The following is a 24,398-nucleotide window of genomic DNA, read 5'->3' on the forward strand; positions in this document are numbered from 1 at the left end:
ATATCATTTTTATATGCCTTTGAATTGACTTTGACTTACAGCTACCCTCTCCTAGGGTTTTCTTGGCAAGAATAATAGAATCGTAGAGCTGGAAGAGACCTCAAGGGCTATCAAGTCCAACCCTCTGCCATGCAGAAATAGATTTATTCATGGACAGTTTGCCATTGTTTTTATGGGTTTTTCGGGTTATGTAGTCATGTTCTAGAAGCGTTTATTCCTGACGTTTCGCCAGCATCTGTGGCTGGCATCTTCAGAGAAGCATCTGTGGCTGGCATCTTCTCAGATGCTGGTGAAACGTCAGGAACAAACTCTTCTAGAACATGGCCCCATAGACCGAAAAGCCAACCAAAAACTATAGATGCCGGCCATGAAAGCCTTTGGCTTCACAGTTTGCTATTGGCTCTCTCTGAGGCTTAGAGAGTGTGATGTCTCCAAGGAGTTTCCATGACGGAGTGGGGATTTGAACTCAAGTCACTTGGAGTCCTAGTCCAACACTGAGCCTCAACACCATGTTGATTCTAAATAATTATTAGAAAGAGGTTACCAGGTATACTCGGCTATAAGTCGACCTCATGTATAAGTCGAGGGCAGGTTTTACGGCCAAAATTATGGATTTTGATGTGACCCGTGGATAAGTCGAGGGTAAAACTTTGGAGCATGTAACAAAGAATCGAAAGGATGAATCAAAAGGAAAACGATATCAAAGAGCTTACAAAATTCTGACAGCCATAACTGTGTTTACATTGAAGACTGAATGGATGAGAGAATAGAGCGGAGTCAGTACTTCTAGAACAGATTACACTCTTGCCTTTCGCCAGGAGATGGTTCCCTTTTTAAAATAAGAATTAAAGTACAGTACTTACATTATAATAATAATAAGACTTATATATGAGTATATACAGGGTTCCTTTAAAGCTGAAAGAGTGTGCTTGCCCAAGGTTGCCCAATGGATTTCCATGGGAGAGCTAGGAGTCAAACCTTGATCACTCAGAATCCTATTCCAACGCTCTAACCGCTGCACCATACTCCCCACCTCTGTTTTATGGGAAATCCTCCATATCCTTTGTTGACTGACTTTTTGCAACGTTTCCTCTCTTTCCTCTTTAGGTGAAGACGAACGACCTGCTATCCGTTGTTTCTTTCTTCGTCTTCTTTTCCGTTTAAAGAAGAGATTTCCAAAAACGATCTCTCGCTTTTCTTGGGCGGGCAAAAATACCCGCCTCCTTTAGGCCAAAACAGATCCCAACGACGCCTATGCCACCTCCGACTCTCCAAAAAGATTCTTGGGAGATGCACAAACCGGATTTTAAAAAAAGCCCTTGGGATCCACTCGGTGCCAGGGGCAGCTGCGTCCAGTTTCCGACACCATGGGTGGCTTTTTCCTCCCCACGCGGCAGCCCTTTAATTTAAAGCATATGTATATAAATAGAGGAAAAGAGAGAGAGAGAAAGAGAGAGATATAGGATATATAAATATATATTACAATCACTCTATTTTTTTTAAAACGAAAAAAGAATACGCTGGACCAAACCTTTTCTTCCTTTCGTGGCAAGCCGCCGAGGGTAAGTCAAAGCGGGACAATAGTGCCTGATTCTCGGATCGCATCGAGCAGGATCTTGGCTGGAAAAGAAGACGAGAGGCGCGGGGCTTTGCCTAGGAACTGGGACTTTTTAATTTCATTTCTCCCCCCCCTTTTCCTTCTTTCCTCATGTCGGTTGCCAACGACACAAGATGTGACTCGAAGAGATAATCGCTTTCTGCGGGCTGAAAGTTTTAAAAAGAAACCCGTTTTGCTGCCAGCTTGAGTTTGGAAAGAACCACAGACGGGGGAAACGAGGTACTGGAAGTGCCTTCCGGGCGGCACGACGGCAGCGTTGCCCGATGGGCGGAGGAGAGAAGCGACTTCTCCCCTTTTTCTTTCCTGTGGCCAAACTGTTCCTGACCCGACGGAGGGCTAACTCGAACAAAAAACAAAATAAAACTTTCGGCGTCAAAAGGGACAAAACCGAAACGACACGGCTGACAACACTGCCTCCGGCAACGGACTCGAAATCTTTGGACTGTTCCGCAGCTATCCAACGGTTCCGGTGTGCGAGTGAGTGTGGGTGCGTGGGTGCGTGGTTGTGCGTGAGAGGACTGGCTCCCTCCCCTCCGTAGAGATCCGAGCGACGCAACGCCGCAGGGGAGGTCTCGCTCTTCGCTGGACGACTCAACCAGTATGCAACGGATATATGTGTATGTATATATAACTCTATATCTTATCTATACAACGCAGCACAAAAAACCAACCCGAAAAGACTTTGCACAGCCAAAGATCCGGCTGGTTCTTTCGAAACGGATATCGCAAATGCCATCACGATGGACCCCCCCCCCCCGTTCCTATTTCATCCTTGTTCCATCCCACCCCCCGCAACCCCACTTCTCTAAGCTTCCCATCCCACCTCCTTTCTTTGCGACTAATAGCAACTTTATTTGCACCAGTAACACTAATCACAACTTTGTTTGCACCAAGCAGAACAGCACTGCCAAATCAGGCCCAAAGCCCAACCTCTAGGGACCGAGTCTCTGTTGTTGGGCTGCTCACTAGATAGACTGCCACTCCATTTAGCAGTGTCAGCCCAATAGTTGCTTATACACACAGTCTTGTTGTTACTCCTACTACAGTAGATCCACTGAATCACTTGGACTCGCTCACCTATCTCCAATTGATTCAATGGGTTGTCTTTTCCCATAGATTTTTCGAAAGCTCAGGAACTGGGACTAACTCTGGCCTTCCTGGTATTCCAATCTGACCCTTGGATTCTCCCCAGATATCCACATGCATTTACTATGGCATCATCCTTGGATGGCATCCCACGTTTTGTAGAGTTTGTCTTCCTCCTTCAAGTTGGAACAACTCTCCGAAGACCCCATTCTGGGCTATAAAAGCCTTCAACTAAAATATATTGATTTTATTTTTTTATTTTTAACTCCACTGAAATGTGGTCCTCAAGCATTTGCCTTTGGACCTTGGGCTGGAAGCTTTGGGGGAATGTGATTTGGGAGATGTCCCCAAAGGTCTAGCAGGGCTCACAGCCTCATGAAGTTGTGCGAGACCCACCATCCCAAACTCCTTTGCTGCTTCCAAAGGAAGGACCTGCCAAAATCCCATTTGGTTGTCAGCCGCTAGTATCAATCTTGGATGGCTTTAAAATTTTCTTCGTCTCTTGATCTCTGCCTACATCCTACAGGATGGATCAGCCAGTTCTTTTTTTTTCTGAGCTTCTTCTCCTTTCCCTTTGTCCTATAGCCCAAAACAGGGGGATTCCAGTTCAGTCGGGCAGTGAATCCGCTCCTGGTTTTGGTTAGCTTAAATGGAATTCTGATTCTCTTTAAAGGCTGAACTAAAAGCAGGCATGGATTCAATGCCCCACTGGCATGGACCACCACCGGCCCAAGTCTAGTTTTCTTGGCCATTGCTCCAGAAAGCATTGCTCCCCGCCTTACCAGACCCTCCTGTTTCCTCCATCTTGCATCTGTCACGTCCTTTTTGGATTCTCACCTGATCCCTTTCACCCTTTGCTGGGCCTATCTCAGATATAAAGCACATTTCAAAACCGGAGTTTAGCTTCTAATCACAGGAGAGCCGACATGCCAAGGTCTGACCAAATAATAATAATAATATATGAAATATGTATCTTTTAAAGAAAATGCTACATACCATCTCCTGCGGAGCTAGTCTGAAATATGCCAGATTTGGACTCTATACTTAAAACATTCCTGTTGTTGTGTGAGTGTGTGTTTGTGAGTCTGTGTTTGAGTGTGCAAGTGTGCGAGAGAGAGAAGAGGTAGGAAAAAGTGTCAAAAAGCTGTGTTCCATAGTGGTGGGTTTAAGGGGTAACATCCCACTAGAGCCAGAAGAGATAAAGGATGGACTGTCGGGTTGTTGGATTGCAACTCCCAGCATTCTGCATCATTGGCTATGCTGGCTTAGGGCTGATGGGAGTTGCAGTCCATCAACCATAGGGAAGGCCTCACTCAGGGCTTCTAAAAAACTGCAAAGGGCACTTGAAGACTATCCAAACCCTCATGCCAGAATAATCCCTAGGTCCAATCCAGCATGGAAATGGCCCTCTGGTTCACCATAGCTTCCCAAGGGCCCAGTGGAAGGTGCAAAAACTTGAACCTGGGACCTTTGCATCCCAAAAGGACCAAATCTATTTCGGCATCCTCATACTGTTAAATAAGGGGAATGAATGATTTTGGCTAAATCCATTTCCTAAACTCCTGTTTAAATCAACCCTTTCTGTGAAAACTAGAACCCTGAGGACTAGAAGCTTGAATTTAATGAGATGAAGGATAAAGTTTGGCGCCTTGCATGCAAGAAAGCCTATAAAATTTCTGGGAACTGTAGTTTGTTGCGGCCCCAAAGTTCTCAGACAGAGAAGGCGAAATGTCTCACAACAGTACAAATCCCACAGTTCCCTAGTGCTGAGCCATGGCAGTTAAAGTGGTATCAAACTGGATTATTCTGCAGTGTGGAAGCAGCCCAAGTCGCATCTCCTGGCTTGATCCAACCCTCAAAAATCTTGATTTACTAGGCAACAGTAAGCGAGCAACAAAGATCTGTTCCCTGTCAATCACATTGATGTTTTTACTTCCCTCCCTTCAACAATCTCTGACATGACAATCAGAAATTGTGAGTGTCATTGTTTAAAAGTGTGTCGTTCTTAATTTAAACCAGGCTCAATTGATCCAAGTTTAGTCAGTCCAGGATTCCCCGCTTCAGTGTTTCCCAAAATATCAGACGCACATTTTTTATCCGTTTTTAGATTATTTTCAAATGCCTTTCCATTCCCACACTGTGGATCCAAACTCTAGAACAGTGATTCCCAATGTGGGTGGTATGCCTTCAGACTTGACAGCAAGGTCCGGAGGGCTGCGCCCATTCTTGTCCTTCGCTGCTGTGACACCGCAACAGCAAAGTCCAGAGAGCCATGCTGCCATGGTGCCATGACAGCGAGGTCCGGAGGGACTGACAAACAGTAAGGTCTGGAGGTTGCAGTGCTGCTTTCCTCCCAAGGGGAACAGCGCGTGCACACCAGTGAAGTAGACAGTGGCCCTCTAGACCTAGTTGTTGTGCCATGGCAGCGTAGCCCTCTGAACCTCGCTATCAGTCAATCCATCTGTCCCTCCAGCCCTCTTCTTCTTCACTGCTGCGGCGCCGTTGCCCTCAGAAAGCAGCATTGCGGTAGCGAGGTCCACAAGGCTGCACCAGTCCCACTCCTTAGCTGCCACATCACTGTTCCCCTCAAGAGGAAAGGGGCATTGCGGCAGCAAGGTCCAGAGGGGTACGGTGGAAGCACCCTCCATAGCAGTCCTTGCCCAGAAACTTGGGGTGGGCCAAACTGGGTGTCACCCCTCTTCTGAGGTGTCAGCCGCTGCTTTCCGCAGCACCGCACCCCCCTGTGTGACACCACTGCTGCTGCAGTTGCTTGCTTTCCTCAGACAGGCCGAGATCATAGGCAGCAGAAGAAACAATGGGATTGCAAACATCTGAAGCTGTGTGGGGAAGGCATGTCTCTGGGGAAGGAGTGGGAGCAGTATCTGGGGTTAGTTCTTGGAAAGAGTCCTTTACCTTGGAGTGGCCCCTGTAGTTAAAATCTCTCCCTTTCCCATCCATGCCAGTCTCCAGTCCAGAGCATGTGGCCTCTGCAAACCTCCTCCATATGCACTGGCTGCACCCTCTCCAACAGGACGAAGGATTGAGAGAGTCCTTCCTCAACAGGGAGAAGCCTTTCCTTTTGCACCTGGGACCCTTGGAAGCAGCAACCAAGAGGCCTCTTTCCCATCATGCCCTTTCCCACAAGGCCAACATGGGCACAGCCAGCTGCTCAGTTGTTGCTCCCAGAGTGTCTGGGTTGCAAACGGAGCAGCAACCAAGACTGGCTGTTTTGAATTTGCAGTAGAACAGTGAACCTAATATCCAGAGATATAGAGGGATGGGTTGTCACCAAAGAGGAAAGGGGCCGGTAGCCCAAAAAGGTTTGGGGACCACTGCTCTAGAAGAACCAGGTGTCTGGACTTTCAGGGTAGATTTCTAAGGGCAGATAGCACTGCAGCTCCCAGCATCTTTCATCACAGCAACCGTTGCTGGCTGGGGCTTATGGGAGTTGCAGTCTAACCTCTTTTTGGAGGGCTATGTCATTCCCACCCCTATTCACCAACTGATTTTGACCCAGGTCTCCTTGTCAACACCTGGGATAGGAAATTGGAAGGCAATTATGCAAAATCACATTAAGAAGGGCAAAATAACCTATGCAATAGATAGACAGGTAGGTAGGTAGGAACAGATTGTCCCTCATTCCATTCCATTATTTATTAATGATCAACAGATCAGATATACAGATAAACATCAGACATAGAGATAAAACAAAATTAAAATCAGATTATAAAAGGGAATAATTTTAATTGGGAATCATCATAGAGAGTTTGCTCCTCTATAATATACAATACAAATTTAAAAGTAATCGTTGTATAAATATAGATTGGGGCGAGTATGTTCTGGGGAGCCAGACGGCTCAGTTTTTAGTCCTTGGAAGGGCTGCACAACATTGTGTTGACCATTATATTCAATAGGAGTTGATTTTGGGGGACTTTTGCAAGGTGTGTGTGTGTGGCTATTTTAGGGTGGAGGGTGCCCCCAAAGAGGATATAAAAGGGTTGTTGTTTTTTTACCAAAAGAAACATTGAAGTGTGCCAGGATCAGAGCATTCCCTTCCTGCTCTAGAAGTTACAGTATTGTAAACTTCTAGAGCAAGGAAGGGGTTCCATCCTTTCCAGCCCAAATGCACCAATTTTGGAGCCTTGGGGTCTTTAATGCTATCTTAGACCGCAGCGTCCATGTATTGCATTGGTGAAGAGCCCAAGCAATGAGTCCTGACGTGCCCAGCTTGGTCCACATCCAGCCTTTCTGGGCACTGAATGGACGTTGCTTCCTAGACCCCAGTCTTCCCATCTGAGATGCAGGGATAATATCCTCCAGTGCTAGCAATGGATGTAGTCAGTGGCTGCAATCCCTCCCATCGCCTACAAACTTGGTCCCGTCCACTAGTAAACATGAACGCTTTTGAAATATTTTACTTTTCGCTCTAATGTTCCATAACACCTTCTTTTGAAAATTATTCCATTTTAAAATTCCCTTTTTTTTCCCCCAGCGGAAAAGAGTTTGTCCTTATTTTTATTTTTCCTACAGTTGGGACCATCAAATGGATCTTGGTGCCCGTGTTATGAAAGTCTGCTGTGGTTTCCAAAAGAGAGATCAAAACGTCCATTCAGCTTTCCAAACTTTGGTCCTGCAGATGTTTTCAACTCCAGGTCCCAGAATTCTTGACTTCTGGGCTAAGCTGGCTGGGGCTCCTGGGAGCTGGAGTCCAAAACTTGGAGGACCAATGTTTGGGAATCACTGATCTAGACTTGCCAAAAACCAGCAGACAAAAGGGTGCTTGGCTTTGCACTTCCTAGGGCTTCTCTACATGGACAAATCATCCCAAATTCCTCCCAGGGTCCCTATGTCCTATTTACACAATGCAGGATCCAAACCCCGAATTGGGTGCGGATTGTCTTCATGACACCCACACCCAATTTAGGGCTTCCTCCTCTTAACCTGCAGTTAAATAACCCTCCTTTTGCTGTGGGTTATTGTCTCTCTTTGCAGCGGATGAGTGGATGTCTCCATAAAGTGGTCCCTGCAAGCTGTCTGGCACCATCGCTGTGGTTGCAAAGCGCTCTGGGGCTCATTCCCACGATGATTTAAAGCTAATCGCTGATCAATTTATTTGACCGTCGTTTCCATTTGAAACCAGTTTCGATCCTACTTTGATCGATTCCTGTCGTGATAAAGCGAGTCAAATGCACTAGTTTCCAGGCACTAGTTTCCTAGCAGTTCTTTGGAACTGCTTAGTTCACTGATGATGCAAAGATGATTGACATTCATTTTGAAGCGGCGGAAATTAGCTGGGACGGCAATCGTGCCAAAAAAAGAAGCGAATACAAGGGGATAACTAAAAGATCCGCTTTCACAGTGGGAATGATGGACCTTTTAGAATCGATTTAACAACCCGGAGCGAAGACGAATCGCTCACCGGTTTAAGTGTAAGTGGGAATGAGCCTTGAGATCAGAATGAAATGCCTATCATCCACAGCATGGCTGGATGTCTTGTTCTGACCTCAGCAGAAGCACTGGGCAACGAACAGGGACAATGTGGGAAGGCAGTCACCCATCATTCAATGCAAGAGACAAAACCCAGCAGCAGGAGAGCAGATAACGGATGAATTTGGGGCCAGAATACTCCAGAGGCACAGGCAAGCCCCTTTTGTGGGACGTTTTACACTGGGCTGAAATCACAAGTTACTAGATCTCAACCAGGAGAGGTTCTCCTCCACCCAAGCCCCCATCTTTGGTTCCAGATTCGTGCCATTTTTGGCCATTTGCTACTCGGTGTTTGCTAAACGGCTCTAAATTTGGGACACGCCGCTTCTAGGAACGGCAAAGGAAGACGGCAAGTGACAAGACAGGGTATGAATGTACGACACGGTGTGAGTGACTTGTGCGGTTGTGTCTTTTCTTTCTTTCCTTTCTCTAAAAGTCCACGTTTACAACTGTAAATACAGGTTTTTTTATACTTAACCTTGTCAATTCCGTACGTGATTTGTACAATTGTCGTTCTATTTCTGCTATGGAGTAATTTCATGATGGCTGAACCTTAATTTTGAACTTGAAAAAAAAGAAAAGAAATTATATATATATATAAAAATATAAATATATATATATATATACACATACACACCTATAACTCCTTTTCCCGTCCTTCCCCGCACTATAAAAAGAACGTTTTGAAATATTGGAGTCAAACGGAGAGGAAAATAAAGCACACTTGGGTGAAGTCTTTCTCCACCGTTCATTCCATTTGAAACCGTTACGCCAAACGGTTTCAAAACTTTGCAGGTGAAGTGAACCCATAGACATCCATGTCCTGCTCCTCTCTGTGGTCTTAAAAATCTGATGTCTATTGAATAAAATCAGAATTTATTTGAATACATCTGGATTGGTCTTGAACGGGTTCTGATTGACTTTGGTACAGAGGATGTCTGGGAGTTGCATCTTCATAAATGGGCTTACATTTGCTGGAAGTAGAATTGGGCAGTTCTGCAATTTCGATATCTGGTAGCGGGCTGCTGTTATGTGACTATGTAGCAGAGCTGGCAAAGTGACCATTGTGCAATGGGACAAATGAAATGGGGCCGGTGCACAAAGGGACGTGCATTGCATTCGGCACCAACGCTCATTGCATGAAACCTGGTACACATCACATCGGACACCAGTGCCCTTTGCATCAGTCCTGGTGCACATCACATTGGGGACCAATAAGCATTGCAGCAGTTCTGATGCACATCACATCAGGAACCAATGCAAATTGCATTCACTCCGATGTGTATTAGAATTACAAGAAAAGAAACAGTGTGAAGAGCAGCTGAGACCATGCATTTCAAATGACACTACACCAGTGTTTCCTGAACTTTGGTCCTCCATGTGTTTTGGACCAACTCCCAGAAGTCCCAGCAAGCTTGGCCAATGATCAGAAATTCCCAGAGCTGAAACCCAAATCATCTGGAGAACAAAAGTATGGGAGGGACAGTGTTTGCCTCCTGATCTGACAGCCCCATAACCCACCTTAAAAACCTAAGCAGCCATACCAAGGGAAGGTGTTCTCTGGCACTGGTGTCCAGGGCACTAAAAGATGTCATATCCAGCTCTTTCTCACCATTGACCAGAAATTCAATCAGCAGAAAGAAAGATCCCTGTGGCTTGCTGGCAGGGAAAGGTCTGGATGCATCGTCTTCCAGCTCTGCCTGACTCTATCCCTTGGTACAGCTGCTGGATTTTAAGGTGGGTTTTTCAAGTTGGTCACTGCCGTAGTGCCACACTCATAAATGTGAATATCAAACATATAGGGTTGTGAGCTTGGCTGAGAACATTGTACAGTCCTCCCTCCATATCCACGTTCTTTTTTATCCACAGATTCAAGCATCCACAGCTTGAAGATATTTTAGGAAATACAGACATTCCAAAAAGCAAACCTTGATTTAGCCATTTTATATTAAAGACACCATTTTATTGAATGGAACTTGAGCATCTGTGGATTTTGGGATCCACAGGGGATCCTGGAACCAAACCCTGGTGGGAACCAAGGGGTCAATGTTACTACCTTACTAGATGCCAGCCAGTGTGCCCTCTGCATATGCGCAGCTCACCTAAGTCCCAACTAAGTGGGAATGTTCGTTGTTCACAATAGATGGGAGTTGGACTGGATGGCGCTTGTGGTTTCCTCCAACTCTAGGAGTCTATGATTCTGGGACCTTTGGGGAGGAGGCAGATGGGCCCTTCTTGCTGGGGAGGATGGGACTCGTGATCCAACAGGTTGCAAAGATGCTGGTCTAGGCGTGAGGGGGATCATAGCTGTAGTAGCCACGTATGATCTTGTCCCGTTGATCGGGGAACCAATCCCGAATCAGAAACAGGAGTTGGACCGTCCAAGGGTAGAAGATCTCCGCTGCCCGTGTCGCTCCCCCTTTCACGATGGCCAGAGCCGCTTCCGAGGCTGGGGCAGCAGTCATGTTCACCTTGCCCCTGGAAGGAGAGAGATGGTCTTCATTTGAGTTCGGTCTATATCTATATCTGGGGTGAGCAAAGTGACAGTTGTCGGCCATATCTGGCCCCAGGACCATCTTCGTTGTCCCCCAGGGTTTAGAATAATCCATTATTTTCTGCCACATTTTGCTCCCAGCCCCGCAACCATTTTGATCCACTCACTTCCGGTTGGTAAAAATGGCCTCTCCTCAGCCTAAAAACATGACACAAAAAACCCTCACACCCCATAAATGGATCATATTGAAGGCAATGTTAGATTTGGGAGCATGCACCCCTCCAAAGTCCTCTGTTAGAATTGAATTTGTATAATCAAATGTGTTTCTCTCTTGGGTATATCTTCAGGGACCCTCATGGACCAAGAGGCAATAAATAAATGCCTTGAATACATACATACATTTTGTATCTCCCCAATCCAAAATGCTTGGCACTGTACTTGTTTTAGATTCAAGATTTCTTCTGGATTTGGAATATTTGCATGTACATAATGAGAGTCAGCATGGTCTAGTATTTTGAACATTGGGCTATGATGACAGATTAGGGTTCAAGCCCTCGCTTGGCCATGAAAACCCACTGGGCAAGTCTCACTCTCTCAGCCCAGAAAACCCTGCGATTGGGCCGCCATGTGTCAGAAACGGCTTGAAGGGACAGAACAGCAGCAAGGAGAAATCTTAGAGATGGGACCCAAGTCCAAACACAAAATTCATTTATGTTTCATGTACAACGTATACACATAGCCCGATGGTAAATTTATACACAACATTGTTAATAATTTTGTGCATGAAACAAAGTTTGTGTCCACTGAACCCCTGGAAAGCAAAGGTGTCACTATCTCAGCCATCCAGGTGAACAGTTTTGGAGTATTTCAGATTCCAGATAAGGAAGACTCAATTTGTAACATTTCCTCTATTTTATTGATGTTAAACAGAGGTTGCCAAGAGTAGCTTTTCATCATTTTGGCCAGAACAAGGGCCACAGAAAAAGTCTCCAGGGCCTCATCTGGCCCTAGAGCCACAATTTGTCCATCCTGCTCTGTTTCATCCACGGCAGCCATTTCGGTGTGCCTTGTACAGCCGCCCTATTGGAATCACCAACTTGCAAGAGCTGACTTGCTAAGGGATTGTTGACCTCGCACAGACACTGAAATGATGGACACAACCCTAACCCTGACACTCACCTGACTTTCTCCATTGCGTTCTTGGTGTCAATGAGGCCAAGGAAGCAGAGCGTAATGCTCACGTCTTTCTTCTGCATGATCAGCTCGTGGCGCAAAGAGCCAAAGAAGCCTTCCAGGCCAAACTTGGTGGCCGCGTACGAGGCGACATAGGGATTGGCAATCCTCCCTGAAATAAGATATCCAAGTCTCAGGGGGTTGTCTTGAAACAACAGATGAATGAAAGACACAGTCCCACAGAGGCTCCTAGAGTTGGAAGAGATTCCCAAAGGCCATCCAGACCAGCCCCTTGCAGGAATATGGCATCCAAACCTTCCTGACAGATGGCCATCCAGCCTTTAATAATCTCCTAAAAAGGAGACTCCAACTCCGAGGCAGAGTTTTACACTGTCAAACAGCTCTTACTGCCAGGAACTTTCTCCTAATGCTGAAGTGGAATCTCTTTTCCTGGAGTTTGAATCCATTGCTCCATGTCCTACTCTCTGAAGCATCAGAAAACAAGCTTTCTCCCTCCTCAATAGGACATCCCTTGAAATATTTAAAAAGAGCTATCGTGTCACCCCTTACCAGTGATTCCCAAACTCTGGCCTTCCAAGTCTTTTGGATTTCAGCTCCCAGAATCTTAGACCAAGACTGGCCAAGAGGACCTGATTTTGAGAATCACTGTCTTACACCTGTTTAGATATTTGGAGGGATGTCATATTGAGGATGGAGCAAGCTTGTTTTCTGTCGCTCCAGAAATTAGGACATGGAACCTAATGTGCCCCCCTAGTCTCTGGCGGTTGCCCCCCACCTCGATTCTAGTTGCCCTGCACCCTGGGATTTTCAGTTTCCCCAAAGGATTGACGTCACCCACCTGCAAGAGAGGAGACCACGACGAGAGACCCTTTACTCTCTGTCAAGGCAGGGAGAGCTGCGGTCGCGATGGCCACGTAGCTAAAGAAATTCACCTGGAACAGGAGAGGAAATACCTTTGAGTGGCTCCATTTTGTCTGTCTTGGCTGGAAAAAGATGGACGCCTGCCCCTATTTGACAAATGGGTATCCATGAACTAAATAAACCAAAACATTTGTATTCATAGACTACGTCAAGGTGTGACATTCCCATGTAGATGTAAAGGGGGACCCAAGGTTAAAAAGGTTGGAGTACCACTGCTCTGGGGAATTTGGAGGGGCATTTCCACCATGTTTTGATCCCTGAGAGGGCTTTTTTGAAACACAGAATGACTTCTCACTTTCTGATGTCAAAAAAGGGTATCTGCTGGGCCTAAAATGGTCCTGCAAAGCTTCAAAGCATGGTGGAAAGGCGTCCCTTGTCTTCTTGAGGTCATGGGGGGAGTTGGGAGGGTCCTTTGTGGGAGGAGATGTAGTTTTGGGGGTTATCCCCCAAGGTCTTCTGGTGGACCAATGTGGCCTCCTAGCCTTCCACAGTTGGTCACTGTTGGTCAAGAGGGCCAAAGGTTCCCAACCTCTCTATGGTCAAGTTCTGTTGTAAGAAGTGTGGAAGATGCTTCCTCGGAGGATGGTGGAGTCTCCTTCTCTGGAGGTTTTCAAACAGAGGCTGGATGGCTATCTGTTACAGGGAGAGCTTGGGTTGTGTCTTCTTGCCTGGGGTCAGACTGGATGGCCCTTGAGGTCTCTTCCAGCTCTACCATTCTATGATCCTAAGCCAAAACTAGAGGAAGGCATCCTCCTCGCACCTGCATCAGCCATCGTTGCTGGTCCATGTCCCCATCCCACATCTCGAAAGGAGTCGAGCCGATATGGTTGAGAACCACATAATCCAGACCCCCTAGAAAAAGAAAGAAAACTCAGAAAAGATCACCAGAAACAGCCATATACACAGCTCCTTCCCAATGGCTGTGTATTGTGGGAATGGGTTGGATTAGATGGTCTTTGTGGTCACTTCCAACTCTGATTCTATGGTTCCAATAGGTTCTTCTTATGTTGCACACTTTGAGCTATTTAAATATCTGAAGGGTCACCACGTAGAAGAAACAAGTTGGTTTTCTCCTGCTCTGGGTTCAAATTACAAGAAAAGAGACTCCACCTAAATGTTTGGAAGCACTTCTCGAGGGTAAGAGGTGTTGGACTGCCTTGGAAGGCAGTGGACTGTCCTTCTTTGGAGTTCTTTAAACAAAGCGTTCTTGTTGTGTGCTTTCCAAGTCATTTTTTTTATTTATGACTACCCTAAGGAGACCCTATCATAGGCCAGATTAAATCAGAGGAGGTTTGCTATTGGCTTCCCCTGAGGCTGAGAGCATGCGACTTGCCAAAGGTCACCCCGTGGGTTTCCACGACTGAGTTGGGAATCGAACTGGATTAAATGGTCTTTGGTGTCCCTTCCAACTCTATGATTCTGCGGGACATGCACAGAGGCATAGTCATCCCTCAGGAAAGGGGCATGAAACCTGAAGAGGAGCATCCAACGCTGTGATATTGTCTGGCAGGGCTCACTCAATGGCGACTAACCGAGATGCTGCAAAGCAAAACGGACCAGATTTTCCGGCTCTGTGGGAGAGGCCATGTCAGCGGAGAAGTAGATGGCTTTCTTGGCTCCCAGTTCTAGACATTTCACCATCACCTGGATAAAAAAAAAGAACAACCCACACCCATAAGGAAGGGTGGGAGGAATTTTAAATAAGCAAACCCATTTTAAAGAAGAAACAATAGTAATAGTCTTAAGGTATAACCCATTTCCTGATGTACAGTACAATTCTTGTATCCTCAGTACTGATACCCACGGTTTCATTTAACCATGTCTGAAAAGGTCACCAGAGCGACTCTATGGTCAAGTTCTGGTGGACGTCTATGCATCTGGAGGTCCTTCAGCAGGATTCTGTGGTCAACGTCCACCAGAACTTGACCACTGAATCATGCTGGAGGACCTCCAGATACCTAAAGAAGTGCATCTACACATCTGGAGGTCCTCCAGCATGATTTTGTGGTCAGGTTCTGAAGGACGTTGACCACAGAGTCTGGCTGGAGAACCTCCAGATGCATAGATGTCAGATGTCCACCTGAACGTCCTCCAGCATAATTCAATGGTCAAAGTCTGGTGGGCATCTGAAATGCAGTCTGACCCATCAAGGTTCTTCTTATGGTGTTTAACCTTCAACACGACACATCCATCCCACCCCAATCCTGGATCTTGAGTTCAGCTTCATGCTTACTTTCTGCAACACAGCTTCCCTCCTGGCTGTGAGGACAATTTGGGCCCCGAATCGGGCATAATGATAAGCCATCTGTTCCCCAATCCCATCACTGGCACCGGTCACGAGGACCCGGGCACCTGAAAGGCTTTCTAGAAGAGAGACAGAAAGAAAATTAAAAATATGACCAATGAAAAGAACAAGGTAGGAGTGGCAGTGAAGACTTTGTTGTTATTTGCCATCAAGTCAACTTTGTGGCATAGTGGTCTGAGCATTGGACTATGCCTCTAAAAGCCAGGTTTCAATTCCCAGCTCAACCATAAAACCCACCTGAGCAAATCATATGCTCTCAATCTCAGAAGGCAATGGCGAGCTTCCTCTCAACCAATCATGCCAAGAAAACCCCATGATAGGGCTGCCTTAGGGTCGCCATAAGTCAGAACTGGCTTGAAGGCACACACCACCATCACCACCTTCAACTTATGGGGACCCTGTGAATGAGAGGCCCCTGTCACTCAGCTTGGATCAAGGTAAGGACTTCTCCAATCTTGCCATTCATTCCCAAGCGTTTGTCCAAGGAAAAGCCAGCAAAGAGGACATGAGCACTATTGCCTTCCCATGTTCTTATATACCAACTGTTGTTGTTGTTGTTGTTGTTGTTATCTACCCTTGAGTTGCCCTCAGCTCATGGTGACATCTCCAACCGCTCCTATACCTTTGACCTCTCGGATCGAGGCTATCCATCTGGCATGTGGTCTTCCTCTCTTTCTGCTACCTTCTACCTTTCCTAGCATTATTGCTCCATTTCTAGTGATCCACGTCTTCTCATGATGTGGCCAAAGTACAACAACTTCAACTTGACCATTTTGGCTTCCAAGGGGAGTTCAAGCTTGATCTGTTCAACCATCTGTTTGTCTTTTTGGTCTCGGAGCACTCTTCTCCAGCAACACATCCCCAATGAATTGATTTTCTTCCTATCCGCTTTCTTCACTGTCCAGCTCTCCCATGGCAAGGGGGAATACCATGGCTTGGACGATCCTATCTTTATCTTTACATTTCAGGATCTTGTCCCATTCTTTCATAGTTGCCTTGGCAATAATACATTCCTAGTATTATTCTTATTTCTTGGCTGCAATCTCCGTTCTCATCAATGGTCGATCCAAAGTATGGGGCATCTTTATTTCAGAATTTCCTCATCTTCTAGATTAAATTTATATAAATCTTATGGCCATTACTGTGTATACTCATTTATAAGTCTAGAAATGTTAGTCAAAAATTGACCCCCCCAAAACTGAGTTGACTTATTCATGGGTCAATGTAAGTACAGTAGCCTCTCCCAATTCGCAGGGGATCTGTTACAGACCCCCATCGCTAAAATGATGACTCACACATATTCAAGTCCCATAGAAAACAGTGGAGTGTGCTGCCATTTTATTAATGGGTGCTTGTCCCTCCTGCAAAGAGCAAGACCATGGATCCAAGTCTGCAAAAAGGGAGGGACAACTGTACTGTACTTTAACTCTTATTCTTAAAAAAGAGAAAGAAAAGAGCATAATTTGTCCTGGAAGCAAAGACCCCCCTCTATTCTCTCCTCCATCCAGCTTTAGTATGAGTTATGTCTGCTGGAATTTTGGAAGTTCTTTGGCCTTGTTTTCATTTGTTCCTTCCTTTAGATCAGCTGTTCCTGTTCCCAAATTTTGATCCTCCAGATGTTTTGGACTTCAGCTCCCAGAATTCCTGACTGTTGGTTAAGCTGGCTGGGGCTCCTGGGAGTTGAAGTACAAAACCCCTGGAGGACCAAAATTTGGGAGTCACTGCTTTAGATCCTGCCTTAAGGTCATATCAAAACCCATAACGTTGGCTCCATAACCTGCCCTGGACTTATATACATGAGGATGACTTATAGTTGAGTATATATGGTATGTAATTACGAGTTACTCACATAATTACTTACACAATTATGTAAATTGTCAGCACTGTTTTACCATCATCACCGTTCTCCGTTAGAAGACAGCTGACTCCGGATGAGACCAAATACTCTTCTAGCCCAATGTCCTGGTTCTTACCATATTTTAGAGACGCCTACTTAATGAAAATATATTTCCATAGACTCCATCCTACAGAATCCAGGGATCTGTAGTTTTGCAAAGCACCGCTGCTCTTTGACAGAGAAGGCAAAAGATCTGGTAAAAGTCCAAAACCCTAGGGTTGCATAGGATGAAGCTACAGCACTTGAAGTGGTGCTAAACCGCATCATTTCCACCGTGTGGATGCATCCTTAACAGATGCGCATGGGCATGGCAGTTAAAGTGGCATCATAGTGCATTATTTCTGCAGTGTAGATGCAACACTCAACGCTTAAACCACCACACGACGCTGGGTTTTCAACCTACCTGGCTCAAACGTATCTCTCCATGAGAACGCCACCCAAACAGCCAGGATGGCAAGGATGGACAGCAAAAGTGTGATCCCTCTCATTCCCCCCTGATTTCCGGACAGAAGGCGGCTGCGAATGTTGCTGCAGATAAGAGACTCCAAAGGTTGAAGCAGAGGACAGGTTCACAGGTTTGGATTCAAGCCACTTCTCTCCATACGCTCCCTGAAAAGAAAGCAAAGGTTGGAAATGAGAGATTGGAAAACACAATGCTGTCGACACCTCCCACACGCTGTGTGTGCATATGGGTGTGTGTTTTAGAAAGACTTTGCATGTAGCTGATATTTAAAGCTGCAACCCACACATGCACTGACTGGGAAGGCAATATGAGCTGTGAAGTTTTATGGATTGATAGAAACTATGAGCCGTCGCAGTTCCTTATACATCTACTTGGACGACAGCAAATGCACCAAACTAAAATTTGCGACTATGACATGTACCTCCGTTAACAAAGCCCCCGACAAAGAAGCTCCTTTTTACAAAGTGTTTTCATCCCTGCCCAGTCTTAGCTGTTTTCCTTGTCCTTCCTAATTTCCTAGCTGTTCATCCTTTCCCTTTCTTTGCCCTCTGTCTTTGTTGTTGCGTGCCTTCGAGTGATTTCCGACTCATGGCAACCCTATTGCGACTCTATCATAGGGTTTTCTTGGCAGGTTTCCTCCAAGATGTCATTGCCATCCTCGAAGGTCCAAGATCACTCGGTGGGTTTCCCTGGCCAAGCTAGGATTCAAACCCTGGTCTCCAGAGTCATAGTCCAACGCTCAAATCAGTGCCCCATGCTGGCTCTATTCCTCTGTCCAGCTGGAAGCTTTCCAAGGGCTGGAAAAACACAGTTTCAGTTGCAGCAGTGTGTTTGCAGTAAACAATACAATAAAGATAGCTTTAGCGGGTCAGATTCTGCTCTTTCCAATGCTACTGCGGCTGTGTGTGTCTGCCTGCAAAAGGCAAGGTGAATAACAACTGCATCCAGATTCCCTTAGGCTGCATCCGCACTGCAGAAATAACCCATCTTGACACCACTTTAACTGCCGTAGTTCAGTTCTGTGGGAATGAAGGGAACTGAAGTTTTGGGAGACATTTAGCCTTCTCCATCAGAGAGCTTTGGTACCACTACAAAGTACAAATTCCAGAATATCATAGCATTGAGCCGTGGCAGTGAAAGTGGTGTCGAACTGGATTATTTCTGCAGTGCAGATGCACCCCGAGATGCAATGTGGACGCACTGCTTTAGCCTCCTTTGGAGTCCTGAGATTTGTAGTTATTTGCAGAAATAATATGAACCTGCATTTACAACATCTCATTGTCTTCTGTTATTTTATCATTGGATTATTATTTACTATTGTTAGTGTTAACTGGGTATTTTAAGTGTTATGTTGGAGGGAGGGATAATGGGTTTTGTTGGGTATTTTATTGTATTCTGTATTGCATTTTATTCTTATTGGAAGTTGCCTTGATCCAACCAGAGAGGTGCGATATAAATAATAATAATAATAATAATAATAATAATAATTAGTTCTGGCCAAGGCTGCATCCACACTGCAGAAATAATTTAGCCTCAGTTATTATATAATAATAATAATAATAATAACAATAATAACAACAATAATATATCTCTTTTCTGGTTCCCGCACTACATTGCAATGCAGCTCCCACCCTTATGTCAAAATAAATAAATATAATATAATTAATTAGAAAATATACAAAATAAATATAATATAATTAATAAATGTGCAAATTAAATATAATATACATAAATAAATATATGAAAAAATACAATACTGTATACATAAATAAATACACAAAATAAATATAATATGCATAAATAAATATTCCAAAGTAAATCTAATACTGTATACATAAATAAGTATATAAAACAAATATAATATACATAAATAAATATGCAAAGTAAATATAATACTGTCTACGTAAATAAATATACGAAATAAATGTAATATATATATAAAAATAAATGTAAAATAAATTTAATATACATAAATAAATATACAAAATAAATATAATACTGTCTACGTAAATAAATATACGAAATAAATGTAATATATATATAAAAATAAATGTAAAATAAATTTAATATACATAAATAAATATACAAAATAAATATAATACTGTATACGTAAATAAATATACCAAATAGATGTGATATATATAAAAATAAATATAAAAATAAATTTAATGTACATTAAATACACAAAATAAATAAAATACTGCCTACACAAATAAATATACAAAATAAATATAATATATGTAAATAAACACACAAAATAAATATAATATTTGACATTGCTTGCAATGGTCTTTGGACTATGCAAGAAACCAATTATTGCATGCCTTTTAAATGGCTCTTTTGCAAAATGGGTTTCTTAATTGCAAGCCTACAAAAACAGATAAACAAACACTCACCTCCCTATCAGTTACAAGGTTACATAACAACAACAACAACAACAACATACTTTAATTTAAAGGGACTGAATAGTTTGCAAACAGAGCTATTTGCCTCCCTTTTTTTAATCTCAGGCGCGACCTTAAATCTGGAGCCACCTTAAGAGAACCAAAGCTAGCCCCAGGAGGTATAACGATAGAGTTGCGAGGATAGAGTAGCCAGGTATAGGAGGGGCACGTGGCCACACCTGCGCATGCGCAAAGCGGCAGAGGCCTCCCAAGAGCAGTTGTAACGGTTACCATAGTAACAAAATCCACAAAGCTTTAATTATAATTATTATTTTGCCTATTGACGGGGAATAGTGTTGGCGAGAGGCGTTATTTTACATTAATTCAGATTCCCCCCCCCCCCCCTTTAGACAAATTAGCTGTCTGGGTAACAATGGCGGCCTCCTCTCGCTTGGCAACCAGGAAAGTCTCGCGATACTAGGCGCTTGAGGCCGAAAAATCGGTGCGGCCGGGCGCCGAGCTGCCCTTGGAGCGGCGAAGGCGTGGTTTAATCATGGCGTCTCGCGTCTTTCCCTTGATGAAGTGAGTCGGGAGGGCGGTTTCTTTGATTGTTTAGGAATAATAATGCTATTTATTAATTATTTTAATGAATGAAGAAGAAGAGAGCAGAAAAGGAGGTTTTTAAAATGGTTTCCCTTTTGCAATTGCAACCCAAAATGCTTTTTAGTCCCCTTTTATGTATTGCACCCCTTTTCTACTTTGCAATATATATATATATATATACACACACACAGACACATTTGTATATGTATAGTATATATATGTATGCATATATATGTGTAACTGTGTGTATATTTTAAAGTAGGAAAGGGATGGAATGCATAAAGAGCAATAAAAAGCCTTTTTGCATTGCACTCCTTTTCTGCTTTGCAATATATATATATATACGTAAAAAAGGGCTGCAATGCAAAAATGCTTTTTAATACACACACACTATATATATATATATGTGTGTGTTTGTGTGTAACATATATATATAGACACACACATATTGCAAAGTAGAAAAGGGGTGCAATGCAAAAATGCTTTATATATATATATATATATACACACACACACACACTATATATGTGTGTGTGTTTGTGTGTAACACACACACATATATATACACACACACACAAATTGCAAAGTAGAAAAGGGGTGCAATGCAAAAATGCTTTTTAATATATATATATACACACACACTATATATATGTGTGTGTGTGTTTGTGTGTAACACACACACACAAATTGCAAAGTAGAAAAGGTGCAATGCAAAAATGCTTTTTAATATATATATATATACACACACACACTATGTGTGTGTGTGTTTGTGTGTAACACACACACATATATATATACACACACACATATTGCAAAGTAGAAAAGGGGTGCAATGCAAAAATGCTTTTAATTCCTCTTTATGCATTCCAACCTTTTCTTACTTTAACACACACACACACATATATAGCCTTCCCCTGAGGTTGAGAGAGTGTGACTTGCCCAAGGTCTCCCATTGGGTTTCATGGCCCAGATGGGATTCGAACCCTTGTCTGCCAACCGACGTTCAAACCGCTATGCTATGAACCAGACTTTCCCTTGTCTGCTCAGGTTCCTGGTCAAAGGAGGCTTAGCCGGAGGCGCCGTCTACGTTGTCTATGACCAAGGCCTGCTGAGCGGAGGCGAGGAAGGGGCCCATGCCCTCCGGAAAACCCGAGAAGCCCTCCCTCCGGCTCTGGAGGAATGGACGAAATATTTCGGATGGCAGGTGAGCCTCTCGGTTCCTGGCGTCTCGAGGGTTGTGGGACTCCAGGAGGATATGGAGCAAGCTTGTTTTCTGCTGCTCCAGAGAAACCGGGACGGTTCAAAAGCAGCTGAGAAAGTGGGATGGCAGAGGAGTAATCAAACCTGGCACCTTCAGCATCCAAGGCAGGCTGCATTGATGTCTGGATTTGAACCCAGGCTGTCCCATTAGCCTGATGTTTAGGCATATACCTTTAGTATTTGGCCTAATATCCTCCCAGGTTCCCCGAGATGCATTGATCTCAACCAGACAGTGCTTTTCTCAGCCTGACATTACTTTTCCTTTTCTCTGCCGTATGTTTGTGTTCTGTTTCTCCAGCTTCCAGCCATCCCCAAAACCGAATTTTCTCTCTGCAATGCCTGGAATTCAGGTAAGGCTCTGCAGTTGGTTTGTTTTTACAGAGGCCAGGAAGAATAGGCAAGCAGAATTATTATTATTATTATTATTATTATTATTAATAGAACCGTATATTGCTGTATGATTTTAATGCCGTACGCCGCTTGGATTGTTTTAACAAAAAGCGGGGTATAAATAAAAGCCATTGCCTTCCTCAGAGGCTGAGAGAGTGTGACTTTCCTAAGGTCACCCAATGGACTCTGGGGCTCAGTAAGGATTCAAGTCCTGGCCTCCCAGAGTCCTAGACTCCATTTACACTGTAGAAATAATGGAGTCTGACACCATTCCATTGTATTGAATCCTGGGATTTGTCGTTTTGCCAGGTCTTTCGCCTTCTCTGCCGAAGAGGGCTGGTGCCCCACCAAACTACAAATCCCAGGATTCTGTAGGATGGAGCCATGGCAGCTAAAGTGATGTCAAACTTCATTATTTCTGCAGTGAAGATACACCTTTAGTCAAACATTCAACACCACTACAGTGTACTGGTTCCATTTTGACATTTTATATGCTTGCAGCAGTCCTATTCAAGAGTTTTCTTGGCCAGATTTATTCATAGGAGGCTTGCCATTGCTTTCTTCTGAGGCAGAGAGAGCGTGACTTGACCAAGGCCAACCGCTTGGTGGGTTTCATGGCCAAAAAGGGACTTGTGCCCTGCAGCACTCAAACAACTACACCATAGCGATGCAAAATGCCATCCTCCCTGCAGGAAATTAAAGTGATGCTTTGCTGCATGTTCTACCTGGGTATAACTTTGGTTTTAATGTGTTTATTTAGGGGTCCGGACAGTCATAGGCGCTTTCTCCGTGGCTCCCACCCGGGCCAGTGAGTATACCCAGCATGGTTGGAAATACGTGAAGGATCTCGTGAAATGAAACCAGCAGAAGAACCGTCTGTCTGTTCCCTTGTTGCTGAAATGCCAGCTTTTCTGCACCAACTGCCAGAGAACGACCCTGCGACTGGGAAAGGGCACGAATAAAGACTTTGAAAGAGCCCTGGCTGCATTTGATGTGCTTAAAGTGCGTGTTTCAAAATTTAAGTTTAAACTTCCTTTACCTTAGTGGCACGGTGTTTAAATACCAGTCCTGCAGCCACAAGGTTGTGAGTTCGATCCCAGGGCTCCAGGGTTGACTCAGCCTTCCATGTGTGCGGAGGTCGGTCAAAGGAGTCCCCAGCTTGTTGGGGGCAATTGGCTTACAGATGGTAAACCGCTTTGAGGGTGCTGAGTTCACTATTAAGTGGTATAGAAATATAAATGCTATGGCTTGGCTGAGTTTTAAGATGGAACCTGGAATCATAGAGTGGGAAGAGACCCCAATCCAACCCCATTCTGCCATGGAAGAAGACACCATCGAAGCAGTGGCATCACAAGTTGCACTGAAAGACCTAGAGAGGATACTCTACTTGGCATTTGTATTCCTCCAGTGCAGTTTCTATGGTCAGTGTCTGTCGGACGTTGACCACAGAGTTGCCCTGGAGGACCTAGAGATTACTAGAGAAGTGTCCTCTCGGGTAAAACCATGGTGTTTTTGTTATTTGCGGGTTTTCCATATTCATGGGGATCTTGTGCCCCTGACCCTAGTGACTATGGAGAGACAGGTCTACATTTAGGTTATGCATATGAGATTGTAATTTGAAGGTACAATTTTAATTTTGCTAGTCGTTTACGTAGGAACTGTTAGCATTAAATCCAGTGGTATATGGGAATTGTGATTTACGAGTAACATTAGTACCAAAAAAAGCATGACTAAGGATTGTATATGGTGTGGAATGGGAGGAAGTCAATGGCGGAGGGGTGACACCATGAGTTACCGCACAAAGTGACACCAACCCTAGGGACGCCACTGCGTCATAGTCCTCTCAACAGAAGGCCATCCAGCCTCTTGTTTAAAAACCTCCAAAGAAGGAGACCCCACCACCTTCTGAGGCACGTCTTCCATGGTCAGCTCTCACCATCAGGAGGTTCTTCCTAATGTTTAGGTGGAAATCTTTCCTATAGTTTGAATCCATTGCTCCGGGTCCTAGTTTCTGGAGCAGCAGAAAACAAGCTTGCTCCCTCCTCAATATGACCTCCCTTCAAATATTTAAACATGGCTATCATGTCTCCACTTAACCTTCTCTCTTAAACATCCCCAGCACCCTGAAATGCTCCTCAAAGGGCTTGAGGGTCTCCAGACCTTTCACCACTTTGGTCGCCCTCCTCTGGACCTCCTTCAGCATCTCCATATCGTTTTTGACTTGTGTTTCCCAGAACTGGACACCGGATTCTAGGTGAGGCCTGGCCAAAGCTTCCCTTGATCACCAGTTAAACAC

General features: G+C 44.4%; 3 protein-coding genes across 7 annotated transcripts in view; 2 read left to right on the forward strand and 1 right to left on the reverse strand.

Moving 5' to 3' along the window:
• The window catches only part of LOC149308439 (CUGBP Elav-like family member 5), a 45,158-nt gene extending 36,090 nt beyond the window's left edge, over nt 1-9,068 (forward strand). For all 3 annotated transcript variants that reach the window (XM_089535799.1, XM_089535800.1, XM_089535801.1), the window contains exon 13: nt 1,108-9,068. The gene's annotated coding sequence lies outside the window, so the exon portion shown is untranslated. The remainder of the gene's footprint in view (nt 1-1,107) is intronic.
• Nucleotides 9,069-10,132: 1,064 nt separating this feature from the next.
• On the reverse strand, nt 10,133-19,736 carry HSD11B1L (hydroxysteroid 11-beta dehydrogenase 1 like). Of its 3 annotated transcripts, none has more exons than XM_089535804.1 (8): nt 19,720-19,736; nt 17,406-17,611; nt 15,034-15,164; nt 14,333-14,444; nt 13,561-13,652; nt 12,718-12,811; nt 11,865-12,030; nt 10,133-10,669 (listed from the first exon to the last, which is right to left on the reverse strand). In XM_089535804.1, exons 2-8 carry the CDS (start codon nt 17,488-17,490, stop codon nt 10,477-10,479), a joined length of 873 nt encoding a protein of 290 aa, XP_089391930.1. In that variant the 5' UTR covers nt 17,491-17,611; nt 19,720-19,736; the 3' UTR covers nt 10,133-10,476. The 3 variants fall into 3 exon arrangements, with proteins under 3 accessions (XP_089391930.1, XP_089391929.1, XP_089391928.1); XM_089535803.1 differs by lacking the exon at nt 19,720-19,736 and adding an exon at nt 19,674-19,691; XM_089535802.1 differs by lacking the exon at nt 19,720-19,736 and having other exon boundaries at nt 17,406-18,893.
• Nucleotides 19,737-20,267: 531 nt separating this feature from the next.
• On the forward strand, nt 20,268-23,077 carry MICOS13 (mitochondrial contact site and cristae organizing system subunit 13). Its single transcript, XM_089535806.1, has 4 exons — nt 20,268-20,431; nt 21,500-21,656; nt 22,011-22,062; nt 22,863-23,077. The coding sequence occupies exons 1-4, from the start codon at nt 20,403-20,405 to the stop codon at nt 22,958-22,960; spliced, it is 336 nt and encodes a 111-aa protein (XP_089391932.1). The 5' UTR covers nt 20,268-20,402; the 3' UTR covers nt 22,961-23,077.
• The last annotated feature ends 1,321 nt before the right edge of the window (nt 23,078-24,398 follow it).

Source organism: Sceloporus occidentalis, unplaced genomic scaffold (genome assembly GCF_023333645.1).
Source record: "Sceloporus occidentalis isolate IW3139 unplaced genomic scaffold, rSceOcc1.0.p SCAF_8, whole genome shotgun sequence".
In the NCBI taxonomy this organism is placed as follows: Eukaryota; Metazoa; Chordata; class Lepidosauria; order Squamata; family Phrynosomatidae; genus Sceloporus; species Sceloporus occidentalis.